The sequence below is a fragment of the Miniopterus natalensis genome, chromosome 12 (assembly GCF_054644295.1).
Source record: "Miniopterus natalensis isolate mMinNat1 chromosome 12, mMinNat1.hap1, whole genome shotgun sequence".
In the NCBI taxonomy this organism is placed as follows: domain Eukaryota; kingdom Metazoa; phylum Chordata; class Mammalia; order Chiroptera; family Miniopteridae; genus Miniopterus; species Miniopterus natalensis.
In genome coordinates, this window is record NC_142092.1 from 47,682,103 (window position 1) to 47,699,840 (window position 17,738).

General features: G+C 38.5%; 1 protein-coding gene across 1 annotated transcript in view; it reads left to right on the forward strand.

The window, feature by feature from the left end:
* The first annotated feature begins 2,417 nt into the window (after nucleotides 1-2,417).
* The window catches only part of LOC107544855 (phospholipid-transporting ATPase FetA-like), a 51,074-nt gene continuing 35,753 nt past the window's right edge, over nucleotides 2,418-17,738 (forward strand). Inside the window, exons 1-8 of the mRNA XM_016222779.2 lie at nucleotides 2,418-2,460; nucleotides 4,337-4,395; nucleotides 8,418-8,531; nucleotides 9,566-9,664; nucleotides 11,525-11,586; nucleotides 15,555-15,627; nucleotides 16,002-16,072; nucleotides 17,127-17,209. Coding sequence (XP_016078265.2) covers nucleotides 2,418-2,460; nucleotides 4,337-4,395; nucleotides 8,418-8,531; nucleotides 9,566-9,664; nucleotides 11,525-11,586; nucleotides 15,555-15,627; nucleotides 16,002-16,072; nucleotides 17,127-17,209 — 604 coding nt within the window. The remainder of the gene's footprint in view (nucleotides 2,461-4,336; nucleotides 4,396-8,417; nucleotides 8,532-9,565; nucleotides 9,665-11,524; nucleotides 11,587-15,554; nucleotides 15,628-16,001; nucleotides 16,073-17,126; nucleotides 17,210-17,738) is intronic.

A 17,738-nucleotide genomic window follows, 5' to 3' on the forward strand; every position in this document is an offset into this window, starting at 1 on the left:
TCTGCTGCACCCAGGTTGGAAAGGAAGAACGTGAAGTATTATAGGAGAGGGAAGCCAGGAAGGCCTTTTTAAAGAAGAAAAAAATCCCTAGAGATTTTTTTCAAACATCTGTTGAACTTTAAACAATATTATTAGACTTTACATTTTTTACCAATCTGGCAGGCATGTATATTAAAATTTTAAAGCATTGCCACTTATTGAGTGACTACTTTGTTCCAAGCAAAGTGACAGACATTTTCCTACCTTATTTAATTTAATCCTCTCACAGCTCTTCTTCTCAGCCCCATAATGGAAACTAATGCTTTTCTTAGGGTGTAATACATAATTATCTCTAAACCTCTCTCTGAAAAATTTATTCCTTAGTGGTCTTTATCATGTATCTACCTAGTTTAATTCCTGTTTCTTGAAAAAAATTATCTTTTTAGAAGAAATTTGAGGCATGAAGTAGTTAATAACTAGCCTCAAATCACATTGTCTTTATCAGTAGCAGACTTTGAAATAAAACTCAGTTCTCTAGCTCCTAATTGTTTTTATTTTTTCTCTGTCTCTTCCCTTTTCCCTCCCATATCCCATCTCTTTCTCCCTTTCCTCACATTCTTCTATCCCTCTTGAGATTAACAGCTTAAATGTGCTTTCCAGTCGGCTGCTATGTAATGTGACGTGCCTGCAGAGAGTGCCACAAGATTGGGTGAGTGCCTGGTTCCCTCTAAACAGTCATTACTCAGGCCCCTGCTGGCTAAGTGCCTTATAATTTCACATTCCAAGCTGTGCTACTGTGTGGATTTGGCCAGACTATTCTCTCAAAACTGCTTGATGACCCTGCAGGGGTTGGAGAGAATCCAGAACTTCAGGACATCCCATCCTTGGCTCTCCTTTCTCAGCGGCAGTAGGAACCCTACGCCGACTGTGGAGGTATAGGCAGCTTAAGAGTAGTACTGGGTGACTAGAAAATGGTGATATTAGAGCTGCTAACATTGGGTGGTAGATCACAGATTCTCCTGACAGAAGAAATAAAAGCTTAGGTTGGGGTACAAAACGTGTAGCTAACAAGCACAAGTGAATTTTGTTTGGCGTGCACAATATTTTATTTTATTTTTTGTACTTGGATACTTTTATAGAAGGCATACACTCACCAATTTGTCCCAGTAACCAGCACTTCATTTTCTACTGTTTCACACCTAACTCTTATTAACTCCTTGGCTCCTGAAATTATTTGATGCCCTGTATCCTCAATGAAGTCACTTGGGACTTACTGAGGGCAGAACTGGAACCTTATTCTCCAGTGGTCATAGTTGTCCAGGGTTTTGTTGTTGTTTTTCTGACAGTTGAACATCTGCTGGCTTCCTTAGGCTTTATACTTCCCTCAAGATTATCCCCCCCATTTAATCTTGTTTGGGATGATTAAGATGAAAATGGCTGTAAAGTTTTCTAGTGTTGTTTATCTGTACTTAGTGACAGGAGACCTGAAGGAAATCGATTAACTAAAATAAATATAGAGTGTTCCCCAAAAATGTATACATACTTTAATAGCTGATAGCTCAATTTTAAAAATAAAATGTATGTTTAATCAACACTGCATTTATAATTATTCAAAGTGTGTGCATACATTTTTGGGGGACACCCTGTATACTTTATTGGCCTTTTCTGAATTGGGTTAAGGATGGAGAGAAAGAAGGGATTTTCTGTGCAGCAAACTCATAGAATTTGATAAAGTATAACTTTTAAAAGGTTAAGGAACATGACATATAAACATGAACAGGTGTCAAAGATTTTATTAAACTCATTAATTAATGAGGAATCAAGTAAGATGTTAAGACCAGTTCAAATGAAAATTTAGGAGCTAAGTATTTATAGGCGATTTAATAAAGAAATGTTAAGATAAGATTTCTGAATTATACACAAAACTAGTAAAGTCCTCAAGTACATTAATAATAACCTTTGGAGTTATCTTTTTCACCAGACTTAAATATTTGTATCTCTACTGGATAAATATCTACAAGTTAACCTCTCCCCTACAGAGTTATAGTATAAGTCCAGTAAAAAGAAAACTAATCAAAGGTGTAAGCCCAGAACTGCACCGAAAGATCACTTAATAATTTCTTTTACCTGTTTTTAAGTTTTCGGTAATTTTTCTGACAGATTGTAGTCATTAGTTTAGACTTGGTTGCCAAGAATTAGAATCTGTTTCCCAAGCTTTGAATATATAACTTTATGTTGAGGACATATGAGATGAATTCTAAAATTTAGCATATGTATCTTAGAATTAGATTATTTTCAGTGTCAGAAACTAAGTTCCAAGTTTCTTAAGACCATGTTTAAATGAAATATTATCAACATGAGAAATTCTCATTCTGAATCCTTTTTTTCCTTTACAGAAATTCTGTCAAATTATAGTTGCAATATCTATATATTCTACAATGTCTATATTTGATAGCCAGAATGGGGGAAGACAGAGTGGAGGTAGGTGAACTCAGTAAGAGATATCTAAGTCTGTATGTCATTTTTATTGCCTTTAAAAAGTGTGTGTCCATGTAACAGATAAACAGACTGTCCAACCTACCAATCAACCAAACAGCTGACCAGGAAAGGAAATATGCTTTGCAGAAATAAATTTTTTTTTTTTTTTAAATATATCTTTATTGATTTCAGAGAGAGGAAAGGAGACTGAGAGACAGAAACATCGATGATGAGAGAGTCATTGATCAAGCCCACAACTAGGCATGTGCCCTGACCGGGAATCAAACCCTGATCGCCTGGATCCCAGGTCGACGCTCAACTGCTGAGCCACGCCCGGCCGGGCAGAAATAAATTATTTGTAGTCACTAGTATAGGCTCTACTTTTCTGTCATCTGAGAATTCTAATTGGCGTACTTATAATCTCTCATCTTTTGTACTTTCATTTGGAAGTTCACCGTGAAAGCACGTGTTCCTTTTCCTCTCTCCATCCTTCACAATCCCCTCCTGCTAAAAAGAAATGGCTGGTGTGAAAAGAAGTTGCCAAGGAAGATAAGGTTATCCTTTGCGGCCTTTTTGTGGCCAGAGCTAATGGGTCTGGCTATGGTGTTAGGAAATATTTTCATACTACCTTGCTTTCCTTTGGTAAAGCCAAGTACTAAAGGGAACTGGGGTCATTACACCCAAACCAGTTTTCAGAATGAAACTGCCTGATATGAAAAAAAAAAATTTTTTTTTTTGACATAAAATTTCGAAAAAGCAAGCCAGAATGTAGTTCTATATTTCAGCTTTCTTTTGAGGAATAGAGAAGGTGCAGAGAATGAAATTAGGTCACTGATTTAAGGCCACAGTGTACCTTCTTTACTTTCTGTCATTGCGCAGTTGTCTGATTCCTGGAGGGAGCTCATTCTAAGGGCACAGACGCAAGTTCCAGAAAGAAGTCCATTCCAAGGGCACAGACCCTAGTTCCAGAAATACGAAGTTCATTCCAAGGGTACAGGCCCTAGTTCTAGGAAGAGAAAGTCAGTGAACTCCCAACCAAGGGAAAACCAGGGAGTTCTCTCCTATTCTCATAACTGCTAAAGGAGAAAGGGCTGAGGAAAACAAACTGTCCAATTTCTCCTGTGTGTTCTTATGAACAGAATAACATATAGAGAGCAGAATACTTTATGGAGTAGTAAGTTCAAGGCAAATGAAGAATGTAGTAATCATCAATAAAGACCAATTTACTTATTCAACAAATATTTATTGATCACAAAATGAATGCCAGTGACTGTGCTACATGCTGGCAATACAGTGGCAACAAAAACTAGACAGAATCCCTGCTCTTATGGAGATTATGATTTAGTGAGGGATAGCCTTTGATTAAGTCATAACACATTAATAGCACAGAGAAATATAAAATTATATCTACATTAAGTGCTATGAAGAAAGATCACATGGGAGGCATAGTGGTTAAACTGTTGAGGATTTTCATTTTTATTTCTTGATTTATTTTTTTCATCTTCACCAGAGGATATGTTTTTATTGATTATAGAGAGGAAGGGAGAGGGGGAGAGAGAGAGAGAAACATCAGTGTGAGAAAGGAACATTGATTGTTTGCCTCCCATATGCACCCTGACCGGGGATTGAAAGCACAACCTGGATATGTGTCCTGACTGGGAATCAAACCCACGATGATTTGGTGCGTGAGACAGCACTCAACTAACAGAGCCACACTGGCCAGAGCTTTCTTGATTCTTTCACCAAAGAGACAAAATCCCATTTGTAGACAGATATCCTCAGCAAGAAAGTGTGGGATAGTGAAGTCTCCACTAGCAGCCAGCAGCCAGCATCCCATGCTGATCTGGAGCATCCTTCTCTTTTCTCTCTTCTTTCTTAGAACAAGAGAGGTGTCTACAAGCCAACAATGAAGAATTCAACACTATGTTTGGATATCCAGTGAGTATCAGGTCTCTGGCTATTTCGGAAGGGGGCTGAAATTTTCCTCTAATATTCCCCTTTGTTGGTGGGGCAGGAACTTCATTGTAGTTGTAGATCCTATAACTTAGGTTCAACTTTTTTTCACTCTCCTATACTATGAGGGCTGGTGTAGTGAGGGCTCAGAACCAAAATTAATCCATTGACCTAGGTTCAGGGAATAATATGTCTCAGATTTGGGGTTTTATATATAACTCCTAGAAAAGAAATACTGTAACTTTTTCTTGCACAAATGAAAGCATAGTTCCACAGTTTTCTTTTTTCATTTAGAACTCTATTACAATACATATAGATCTACCTAATTTATTTAATAGCATAATTTTCCATTATATTGATATACCTTAATTTATTTAATCAGTTTCCTATTGATGAACATTTAAAATGTCTTCAATTATACCCCATCCAAAAAAATTTCTCCAGTGTTTTGCTATGATAAATGGCCCTGAATGAACCATTACACACATTTTTCAGCATATTAGTATGAATATGTCTTATGAGAGTTTCCTAGAAGTGAATTGGCTGGGTCAAAAGGAAAACGCATTAAAAATTTTGATACATATTGCCAGATTATACTCATTTATATTTCTACCTATTGTAGAGATTGCTCGCTTCGTATTCCTGCCAAACTGGGTATTAGCAATGTTTTTCATCTTTCCTAGGCTCTTAGATGAAAAATGACATTTGTTATCTACCTTTCCTTAGTTTTGAGTGAGATCACTAATCTTTTCATGTTAATTAGCCTTTTGTATTTCTTTTTCTGGAAACTGCCTATTAACGATCTTTGCCCATTTTCTATTGAATTGTTCATTTTTCACTTATGAATAAGTATCTCATAAAAAGATATATATTGAAAAGTCATGCTCCAATACCCCATGCATGCCCACATCTATTCCCTGTAGGGAATCCCCTTTATTTCTTGTGTAGTCATCAGTGTTTGTGCAAATAAGGCAAATACAAATATATATTATTTTTCCTACTTTCTTACAATATTGTGAACCTTAGCAATATGTCCTAGAGATGTTTCAGTAATTATAATTTTAAAATAGCTTTTCTCTTTCTTTTTTCAACTGCATAGTACTTCCTATGCAGATTTAGCATAGTTTATGTAACCAGTTCCTTATAAATCCACATCTAGGTTGTTTCCAATCTTTCACAATTATAAGCAGTGCTTTTATAGATATGTTATTTTGTACATGTGCAGCTAACTATATATACAGCAGGTCCTCAAATAATATTGTTTCATTATAACATTGATGAGATGCCAAAGGAACTAAAATCAATTAGTCTATAGTAAAATTGGTTTCATTGCCCTGGCCAGGCAGGTAGCTCAGTTGGTTAGAGCATTGTCTTGATACACCAACGCTGTAGGTTCTATTCCCAGTCAGGGCACATACAAGAAACAACTAATGAATGCATAAATAAGTAGAACAACAAATCAATCTCTCTCTTTCTCCCCTTCCCTTTCTCCCTTCCTCTCTCTAAAATAAATAAATTGGTTTCATTATACATCTTTTGCTTAAAGTTGCAGAACCTATCAACAATGTTAAGCGAGGGTTTACTGTCGTATAGCTGTGTAAAAATGTATATAGCCACACATATTTGTAGTCTCCATAGGATATTAGTTTATAATTTCTGAGTCAGAGAGGTTCTGGAAAATAACAGTGTTCAGGCTATAGCCATAGGAGCAGGTTTCCCCCCCCTCTATCTTCTAGACCTGCATAAAGAGCATTGTGGTGCAGTAAAACTAGGTTTTGGCCTCAGACAAACCAGAGTTTGGACACAGCTCTACTCCTTACTAGCCTTGCATCCTTAGGTATGTTAACTTCTCTGATTTTCAGTTCTCTTGTCTATAAAAAGGGCATAATAATGTTCACCACCTTACACGGTGGTTGTAGGAGTTAAGTGTGCTTGTGAAAAATGTTAGTTTTCTTTCTCCAAGAAACTATTACCCCTTGAGAAAGGGGAACACATCTCATTCAGTCTTTACCCACAGTTTCTAACACAGTGTTTAGCACATAAGTGGCATTCAATATATATTTGCTGAATAGTTAATGAATAAATAGACAGATTTGACTGATTCCATTTCCCTGGCTCTACCCATTTTTCATTTTCCTCCTATTTCTCTAATTTCTTCCATTCCTCCTCCTTCTCTTCCCATCCCCTAAATACTGATTGCTATTCTGTCCTTGGCCTCCTGTTCTCTACCCGCCATTTAGCCATCAATCTAGTACACTGTCAAAATAAATAAATAGCCCAAAACAAAATCCACCACCTTTGTGATGCTTAAATTTAATCACATGTGCCCAAATAACTAAACACTGAGGAAGTTCATAGTTAAGCAGTTGTTCTACATTCTTGAGATTTACTTCTCGTTTGACATTTGAGAGCAGAACAAAAGACTCTAGTTGCCAAGTTAGTAAAGAAGTCCTGATAATAACGATCTCTCAGAGCTCAAATAGCCCTTGTAGATCATTTAGTTGGAACTCCATTCAAGGCAAACCTGTGAACTTCTCTGGGTACATCGTGTTTGATTCTTTTTCAACCTGTACTCGTATAGCCCAATATGGAGCTGGGAACAGAGCAAGCCTTGAGAAACGTGTAGTGTTCAATGAATTGTTAAGTGGAAAAATTACAGAGAGAATAAAGGAAAAACACCAAGGAAATCTTAGTTTTGGCTTGGATCTCTAAACTCCTACGTGTTAACCTATTTGACCAGTTTCTCTTCCCTTGGGAAGTAGACCTTGAGCAAGTCTTGGCTGGGTAGCCTATCTAGCTTTCCTGGGCAAGTTTTAGCCTTAGGACCGAATGATTTTGGTTCTCCAAGAGGACTCTGATGCCTTCCCAGGGCAGGGCCCAGCAAGATTCTTTATACTTGAGTAGTATCTGTACTCCAGGCCTATAGTTGAGTTTATTCTTTTGTTTAGGCCTTATAGCTGGAGCAGAAGCCCTGTTTGTAGGGAATTATTTGGTCTCATTCTTCTGCTTTTCTTGAGCTCTTAGATTCAAGCTCTGACATCCTAGGTCAAATGTTTACAGACCCAAAGATAGAAAGTAAGATGGTCTTGTCAACATCTTGAGATCAGGACTGAAGAGGTAGCAAGTTCCCATTTTCACTTGGCAATATAATAGCTTAGATGTAGGCCAAAACTGTTCAAACTCTCTCAGGACAATTAAGGGGCAGATGATTTTCTAATGCTGACATCAGCCATTGTAGAAACCTTCAGTGGGCTAAGGTTGAAAGATAGTAATTTGCTTTTGGCATTGACATCTTCAGCAATGAAACCAGCAAATGAGCTTGCCAGACTAAGGAAAGCTTCATTAGAGAGCTCTGGAGTGGAGCTAACACAAATAACTTGCCTATTTAGGACTGAGGAAGGCCTTAGGGGCCAGACGGTAAGATGAAACTGAAGGATTTTATGATTCTAAGAAAGGAAAGTATGTGAATGGCTACACAGTGGACTGAGTCTCAGGGGACAGCATGATTCCAACTCTGCAACTAACAGTGTGGTCTTGGGCAAGTAACTTCAGTGCCTCGGTTTACTCATCTTTAAAAAGTGATCATATAGTACTCTCTCATAGGGTTGTTCTGAGGATTAAATAAGTTGCTACCTATAAAATGATTAGAACCATGCCTTGCATGTAATAAGTATTCAGTAAGTGTAATTTTTTATTACTGTTTTTATCATTATCAATATTATCAATAAACAAAGAATTTTATCCATGGCAGAAATACATTCTGTCTCCCAGAAAAGCTACATATTGATCAGCCTTGACATCTTTGCATCCTCTAGACCTCTCTAGGCCTCAAAGAAAACATTGGGGGTGGGGTGGGGGTGGGAAGGGAGACAAATACTTCTTCCCTTCCTTTGGTAGGGGAACTGTGACTTTTTACCATTTCAGGTGTGGCCTTGGTCCTTTTTGTTAACACTGGGAGATGGGGGTCTTTTGTTTCTCTAACTGTGCTTGTTTTCTTTTACTCACAGAACAATACCATCAAGACCTCAAAATATAATGTCTTTAACTTCTTGCCCCTGAACCTATTTGAACAGTTCCAGAGACTCGCCAATGCCTATTTTCTCATTTTGCTAATCCTACAGGTATTGCCTTGGGGGGTCTTTTCCACAGAACATTTTATCAACCTCTCTGAGGTCATGTTGTATAATCAGTCCTCCTCCCTAAACTGAGACATGCCTTCTCTCATTAGGTAACAGGCAAATGGATGGCTGGAATCTCAGGCCAGTCCTCTAGAGTAGCTGTAGTCAGGATTAGCCAGGATGAAACAGGCCTCTACAAGAAGAAGGAAACAAGGTCACTGGATTCCAGAGAAGGGGCGCCCCCCTCATTATGACTGCATGGCAACAGTTCACCTTGAGCTTAGGAGACTACAGGCTCTTCACCCCAACCATAGTTACAACCCCATTCCTTCTTCTTGTCTCAGCTTACCTGACAGAAAGTTAAAATGCAGGAGTGATGAAGAAGGAGAATGGTCTAGAATGGGTGGGGAATGTCCAGCCCACAGGCGATAATCATTTGGGCTGGCCCTGCCAAGGCAACTGCAGGTGGGACTCAAAATTCAATAAATCTAGGAGCTTTTTTCATAGCTAATTTTTAAGTTGATAATTTTGTATGGCCTATGAATGATGTTATAAATATCCAAATGGCCCTTGGCAGAGAAAAGGTTCACCACGCCTGGTCTAGAACATAAGAGCACCAGCACAGGACAAGGAAGCAGGTCAGAGTAGGCCCAAATTAGGAGAGAGGGACAGATCATCTCATTTCCCTTGTGCTGAAGAGGTGTGGGAGGGTATGTGGTTTTCCCATGTCCACTCTTACCCCCTTCCACCAGCACCTTCATTATCACAGGAGAAATGGCCCTTTTGCCATTAAGACAAATGTTTTAGAATTCAAGACAGATAGATAGCAATTTACAGTTTCTCCCTTTTCCCTTCTTTCTTGGAAGATGCTTACTTATATTTTGGGGGGGTTATATGAAGGCTGCAAGCAGTAAAAAGCAACTAGGATAGTTGAATTTATTATGAACCTATGGGGGTAAAAATGGTGTTGGGGTAGGGGGAAGTATATTGTCCTTTAAGCTTTCTGACCCAAGTTTCTCTCCCCTTCCCTTTCACAGTTGATTCCCCAGATCGCCTCCTTGGCATGGTACACAACTGTGTTACCCTTGATTGTGGTGCTGTCCATAACAGCAGTGAAAGATGCCATTGATGACCTGGTAAAGTGGCTTTCTGGTCCTTTAGTTCCTCACTGTACCTAGTCAGGCTAGGGGGGCAAGAAGGACTTTCCAGAACTATCTAGTGCTAGGAAGAAGCACTGAATGGAAAGAGATGTGTCTTTTCCTTGTTTCTTTATCCCAGAGGAATATGTAATTTTCATAGGCCCCAGATTGGTGGTCTATGTATGGCCATTCTCTGTCTTCCTACTACCACCTCTCTTAGCCCCTTTTCCAGGCTTCCTTCCATCTTTTTTTTTTTTTTTTAAATAACCCACCTCTTTTTTCACTCCCCTCTTAGCTTTCTCTGGATTTGCTCTCATCCTTCTGTCTCTGTCCCCTCTTCTTTCATTTTTATATCCGTTTACCCTTCACCCCTCAGTCTCCTCCCTCTTTTTCCAAGTCATATCTTCCCTTTGCACATTTCATTTCTCCTCTCCAACTCTCCCTATTTCCCTTTTCAACTTTCAGTTCTATTTGGTATGCACAGCCAGGAACCCTCTGGTTTTAGAAAGCTCTATGACATGCTTAAGCAGAGGCTGACTCTTCCTGGCCCTGGACGGAGAAACTGGCTCCCAATGAGTGCTGCATGGTTTCCTCTTTGCTCCTTACAGCAGGCCCTACATAGAAGGGAAAGGGTGAAGACCCAGTGCCGTGCCTACCTGTGGGATTTGGGAAGCCAGTACTGTTGATCTGCTTGCATCTTCCATTAGAGAGTCCTGATTTTGCCAGAATAGATATTTAGACCAAAGTTTGAGACAAAGGTGTTTTTCCAGCTCTTTAACTCTGTAACTCTTTAAACCAGAATTAGCACATGGTTTAAATTTCAGTTGTGGCTGAAGTCACAATGCAAAAATGTTACTTTAGTTCTCTAGAACTAAACTCAATATAGCTCATAACAACCATCCCACCATCCCAACCCTTTTTAAAGAGCCAAAAACTTAACTTGCCAATTTACAATAACCCAGTTACTTGTGGTTCAGAACTCAGTCTCTTTTAGGATAAATATTCTGACAAATTCAGGATTCTCTCTTCCTCCTTCCCAGTCCTGCCCTTTTCCCAGGGAGTAATCTCAACTGGAAGGAAGGGATTCATGTGAGTCCTGGCACCAAGAAATACCCTATATTTGCCCCCCTTCTATTTGGTCTTTGAATAGATGACTGAGCAGAGCTGCTATTGAAAAAGTTTGTGGAGTTCTCATTGCATCCTCTATAGGCTTCTGTATGTGGACCATGGTTGGGGGTGAGATGGGAGTGTGCTTGAGGATATGTAGCTTTCCCTGCACCTACCAAGGAGTCTGAGACTCATCCTGCCCATTATTTTTGCATTCTCTCCTCTGTGGCCTTTGATATAAGTTGTTTGTTCTCATCCCCTAGGCTTTGGTTTTTGATCTTTAAAGCCAATATTTTCTCTCTTTCCTCTCCCTTGGTTCTTTTTTGGACCTTCCTTTTCAGCTTCTCAGAGACAGTCAGCCTCTTGGCCTGGTTTTAATGGTGGAAGGACTTTGGTGGGTAGAGGAAAATTACAAAGAGGATGAACTACATTGAATAATATTTCAAAATATTAACTTTTTAAAATATATATACGTCTTTATTGATTTCAGAAAGAGGAAGAGAGAGGAAGAGAGAGAGTTGAAACATCAGTGATGAGAGAGTCATCATTGATCGGCTGCCTCCTGCACACCCCTGACTGGGGATCGAGCCTGCAACCCGGGCATGTGCCCTGACTGGGAATCAAATCTCGGTCTCCTGGATCCTAGGTTGATGCTTAACCACTGAGCCATGCCCGGCTGGGCAAAATATTAACTTTTTATGTGCAATTTGCTCAATTCTATTACCTGAACATTTTCTTGTATAATTTTAGAAAAGGCACCAAAATGACAATCAGGTCAACAACCGTTCTGTTCTGGTCCTGATGAATGGCAGGTAAGTTCTTCTAGGGAAGCTAGTTTAGGTAGGACGTGCTCTGGGAAAGGGTTGGCCTTGTGAACACTTGAGGTGCTGGGAGCTTTGGAAAGGTAGTTCAGGACAGTGAAAAGAACCTCGGATTGACATAAAAGAGTTTGTTTCTAGATCTAGCGTACTCTGAATGCATCATCTGACCTCAGGCCTCTCTGGACCTCATATATCTTGTCTATAAAGTAGAGATCATATTCTCTACCTTAGAGGATGCTTATGAAAATAAAAATGAATAAATATATATTTAAGCAATTAATAAATTATAACTTGGTATTAATGTGCAAGTGGTTATTATTAGTGCAGTGGTCAGCATGGAGACATCTGTCTTAGAACAGCAATGGATTCTAACATGGCTTATTGGCCATTCTAACATGGCTCATTAGCTATGCTTCTATAGCCTGGTCAGACCATCTTTTTGTTAACAATCTAAAGAAAGTATTGGCGTTGACTCCATTACTGTGGCGGTTGGTCATAGCTATTAAAGTGTTAGGTCAATGTTTATATTCGGTGGGGTGCTGCAAAATTTGAGCAATTCATCTTTGGCAGGAAAGGAGAGAAACAGGCATAATTCCTATATAAAGCAAAATATGAAGACTATTGTAAAAGGTACACAAATTATTGTAAGAATTAATAAAAATGAATCATAGCTGGTTAATAGAATCAAGGAAGACTTTCTGGAGGAGGTGATGTTTGTGCTAGGCCTTAGAAGAATTCAGCAAGTAGAGATTGTTTGAGAGGAAAAGTGACCAGTGTGTGTAGAAGCATGATTGCAAAGAAGTACAAACCTGAAGGAGTTCATGATTGAGGTCCAGTCTTTTTTCATGGTGGCCTTATGGAACACCCCAATAGCTATAGTTTTAATCATATAATTCTATTACATGAAGTTCTTGGATATCTAATCCTTTTATTTATTATGGTTGCTGATCCTTACCCAAGGTGTATTATTTCCTCAAGTGTTTTGATCTGTTGAAGCCTCTCTTAAGTACCACCAAAAAAGTCAGTTGTGATTAAAAAGAAAAGAAAGAAATAGAAATAGAAAAGACAAAAGTAAATGTTTTAGAAATTTCCAAGGCTAGGGAGTTACTGATCAAATGAATTTCTTCAAATGAGCTCCCCAAGTAACTTGAGCATTTGGATTTTGGAAGATTATTGGAGAAGAACTTGTCATAGAGTGGTTTTATAGTGGGAGTTCACAAGCAGGGACCTGATTAGACTTTGTAACCCAGTGACTGTCTGATTAATTGAACAGGAGGTGAGGCTTGTTGAAACAGTTTATATTCCAGAAAGTAGCTTTCTCCTTCTAGGACACATAGGTCTGAGCAGAGCCGCTACTGAAAAGTTTGTCAGTTTTGTAAGTTGTGATTTCTGTCATTTTCATTTCTCAATAATTTTGGTTAAAGCACATCTTTAGTGGAACTTTATTTATGGGAATTCTAAGTGGCCTGAGTTCAGATTGTATCCCTCTTGAGGAGTTTTGTGTTTGCTCTGCCAGGTAACTCATGTGTATCACCTACTCCTATACTTCATGAGGTTACAAATTCCCAGGGGAGTCCTCCACTCCCTGACCCCCAGCCCTCCAGGGTAAGATAGACAAACTTTCTTACCAGTGAGTTGATTTTTTTTTTTAGACCACATTTTTCCTAATGGTGTTGGCTTTTCCAGAATCCTGGTCTTATGAGGGGTTCTTAGTTCCAACTCACTGCCTCTCAAGATCCTAAGGCTTAATCTTTTGTCCCTTTGGTGGGCTAAAGTAAAACTCAAGTTAATATGAAGACTGGCAATCCCCTGCCCCACTCAGGGCAAGAACAGCTTCAGAACATGCTTCTGTTCTGGATTTCAGTCCTGTCTTTTTTCCTGGCTCCTCATTTTGTGTTAAATATAGCCTTGCTTTTGAAAGAATGTTGGCTTTATTTTATCTAGCATTTCTAAGTATTTGTATTAGGAAAAGTACCAGAGTGTTACAGAACTACAGGAGGTATCATTCACACAAAACAGAAAATATAATGTGAATGATCTCCTCTGGAGTCAAAGCAATGCCTTTTCTAGCTATATGACCAAATTTTCCAGCCAAAAGTTAGAATGCAATGCTTAGAAATTAAAAATGTACTATGTGACACAGCAGGATTGAATATTTTATTTATTTATTTTTTTTCCTATACAAAATCTTTAATGTTTAGAAGAAAGAATCACATATATTAATTCCAACAGCTTTATCGGGCTTGGCCACCAAATAAGTTACACACACACTTGAGTACTTGGAAGGTTATTGTTCAGCTTTTTAACTGGTCAAGTCAAGGCAAAATGGTCACTTTTCCTACAACTGGACCCATGTTTATCATACACAAGGATGCCTTGCATGGCACAGACTGTGCAGGTGCTGTAGTTTAACCTTGCCTCAGGATTAGAAAGCCAGTAAAATTGGTATGATTCTTGTGGCCACTTTCACTTCAGAATGCTGTGTTTATTGAGTTGGAGCTTTCTGAATGGGCAGGCTAAACTACCCTCCATCCTCATACCCTGGCTCCAGCTCAGTTTAAAAAAAAAATGAAGGCAGTTAGTCAATAGTAACATTAATGTCAGTAGCTTGTTCTTGCCAGATTATACAGAAGTCCTGGCCAAAGGGGTTTTCCACCTGTAAGATTCTCAAGATTCTTTTGCTTCTTTTGGCTACTTGCTTTTGATGAATTTGCTGTGATCCTAGGATGTTCAGATATTTCTCCCAGCATTGGCCATTGGCTAGATCATGCTACAACAGTCTTGAAATTAGGTCCCTGGTCCCCTCAGGTACACAGTCATGTTTTCCATAATATTTTGTAGAAACCTTTTGGCATTTACGGTCACTCCTTAGTTGTTCTTGGCTTGTAGATGTTTCACTCTAATCTCTGCTGCCATTTTTACATCTCCTTCTTTTCTATGTCTGTTTGTGTCTCTCCTCTTTTTATAACAACACCAATCATTGAATTGTGGCTCCATTCTTGGGCTCCAGTGGAGGGAGGGCAGAGTGGACCAGAGCTGTGTGAGGAGAATTTATGGATGCTGGCTTGGGGGATAGAGCTCAGAGGGCAGTCATCTGGATTCCTGTGCTGAGTCATTCCCCCATGCAGCAGAGGACATCTCTCTCAGGCAGACATTTACCATCCAAGCAGCTTTTTCAGGATTGAATATTTTAAATTGGGAGGGAAAATCTTCCACTCTCCTAAATCTGGGACACATGATTGTTATAATGTCCAGGAACAAAATAGTAATAGTTTAACAACTCCTTATGTAACAAAATATAAATTTTTGTTTTAAAAGCATATATAACAATACATAATACAAACATAATATAAATATACATGATACAACATTTAAAAGTTTTGTTTTAAAAAACATACATTTAAAAACTTATGTATGTAAGCTTTTACATAAGCTTTTAAATCTCTAGGAGAAGTCAGAGTGTTGTAGTGTCTTGTTCTGCTGGTAAAAAATCATGGCATACAGAATGCCAGAGGACTAACAAAAGTGAATGTCAAATCAAGACATAATAAAACACTCAGATATTTTTCTCCAAAGCTTATAGCTACTACCCTATTATCACCCTGATTTGAAAATTAGAAACAAAATAAATGTATTGAGATTTATCTGCATAGAGATGATACTTGAAACCAAAGGAAAGAGGTTTAAGGATATATAAATAGTGATTTTGTAACAAGGACATATGTTTATATTATAATGTTCAAAGAAAATTGAATTTGTAATAAGATTTAAATACATATAACCCTGGAATTTTTAAAAATAGAATGGGCCCCATTCTTGACTGTGGCAATGATGCATCACAAACTGGTTTGGCTCTCCTTGGATCCTTGACTTCATCTCAGCTTCTTTTCCCCTTGATTGTCAAAACAGAACTTTGGGGGAATTCTCAGAACAGGCATTCAAGGGTTATTCTTTTACAGGATGGAGAACAAAAAATGGATGAATATCCAAGTGGGAAATATAATAAAATTAGAAAATAATCAGCCTGTCACGGTGAGTACCTCTTTGGGCTGTGGCTTTTTCTCTTGTGGCTTGAGTGGGTACAATGGAACCCTTTTAGCACTTCTACTACCACTGCTTTTGGTGACTTTCATCTGCCTCACTTTGAATCCAGAAATCAACAGTTTCTGTGATAAGAAAGTTGTTCTTGTCCATCTCTCACTATAGCTACAGGTAATGTGAGGCTAGTTTTGGGAGAGGGGTGTACGGTAGCCATGATGGGGCCTAGACAAAGAAAGTAAACCAAATGTCTATCAGTTCTTAGGATGAACATCTGTCTGTTCCTGAGGTAACTGCTCTTGTCACACTGTAATGTTAAAAGTCTGCCTTCCTGCTTTCCTTATCTTTTCTGACTTTTCTGACCACAGGCTGATATACTATTACTCTCTAGCAGTGAGCCCTACAGTATGACATATATAGAAACAGCAGAACTGGATGGGTAAGTGTTCCCTCCCAATGGCTCATTAAGGTGATTGAGCCAGCTTAGAGTGATTTTTCACTGAAGGAGAACATGATGCTAAGAATGAATTTTATTCTCAGGTGGAAGTACCAAAGAGGCTAGAAATATCCAGCTATGAGAAGATAGGAGGCCAGACTCTTGGGACCTCAAGTCTAAGGCTAAGCTCTTGACAGCAATAATTGAGCATTCACTGGGTATAGAATCTAGGCAAATAAACTCTATATTCTCCATCTCTAAACTGGAGACACGCTGTCTGTCTGTTTAATAATGTTGAGTGACAGTAAAGAGGTTAACAGAACTGTAAAATTTCAGAAGAGAGTTTCAAAGTTTCCAGGGGGGGTGGAAATGAGTTTGGAGGTAACTATTTACTGATAAAACACCATGTTCTATAAAGGATTTAAGGTAGAAATTGATTAGCATGCAAAAGCTAAGGTCTTAGGATGATAGAAGCCATCTTCAGAGAGCTTGTCCTGCAGAGTTTTGTATGGATCTGCAGCCTTACAACCACTCCTCCTGGTGCCCACAAGCTTTTTGAAATGTGGCTTCTATTTTTGCTTCTGTCTCTGTGCATCCCTGTATCCTCAAATGGTTAATTGAGATCCCCTCATGAGTCCTTTAAATATTTATGAAGTGACGGGTATGTTTACTTGAAGGTGTGTGCAGGTTTTTATCAGGACATGTTCCTTATTCTTGAAGAGAGAAGGTGCCTCTTCCATATTGTTTTGTGGTATCTCTTCAGCTTCTCTAGAGCATCTGTTCAGCAAGATCTCATAGATTGGTTAAAAGAATGGTGGTGTGTTGCAGTGAGAGAAGGGAGATAGTGTGCTTACATTAGCTTCCTTTTAGAACCATCCCACCTCGACACTGTCCTTGAGAGAGAATAGTGGGAGTAACTCTTATGGCTCAAACCAGTTGCCCAAGTTCTGTTGGCAACATCTATTTTCTAAAACTCCATGAAGAAGTAGGAGAAACTAGACCTGTACTGTTGTTGTATATGTACCCTGCATACTGGTAACTGTGTCCTTTACTCTAGTGAAACCAACCTGAAAGTGAAGCAGGCCATCCAGGTTACCAGTGAAATGGAAAACAACTTGAAGCTGCTTTCTGCCTTTGATGGTAAGTTAGCATGTAGGTTTGCCCACCCAAATTTTTATCAGTAGAGGACTGGTTAACTACAGTATGGTATATTCAATGAATTCTATATAGCTTTTTAAAAACAATATTCAAGTTGATATTTATTGACATTGAAAAAATACAACATATTAGTAAGTGGAGAAAATATTACAATATATATGTTTATGTGTACATGTATAGAAAAAATTGGAAGGATTTACTTCAAAAGGTTAATAGCACTTATCTCTAGGCAATGGGTGATTTTTACTTCTTTTAATATTTTATACATATTTACAAAGGGCATATTTTGCTTTACTAATCAGGAAAAAATCAAATTATTTTTATTTTGAAAAAAATACTAGGTTTGCTTTAAGTTAAGTAATTTAATTTTTTCAGATTCAGAGCTCATATGATCTAGCAGTACTGATAGTGATAAGTTATCATATGAGTTTTTCTCATCCATGACTCTCTCTGGATAACCCACATGACAAACAGAATTACTCTTCTCTGATGCCCAGAAACAATGGTCTGC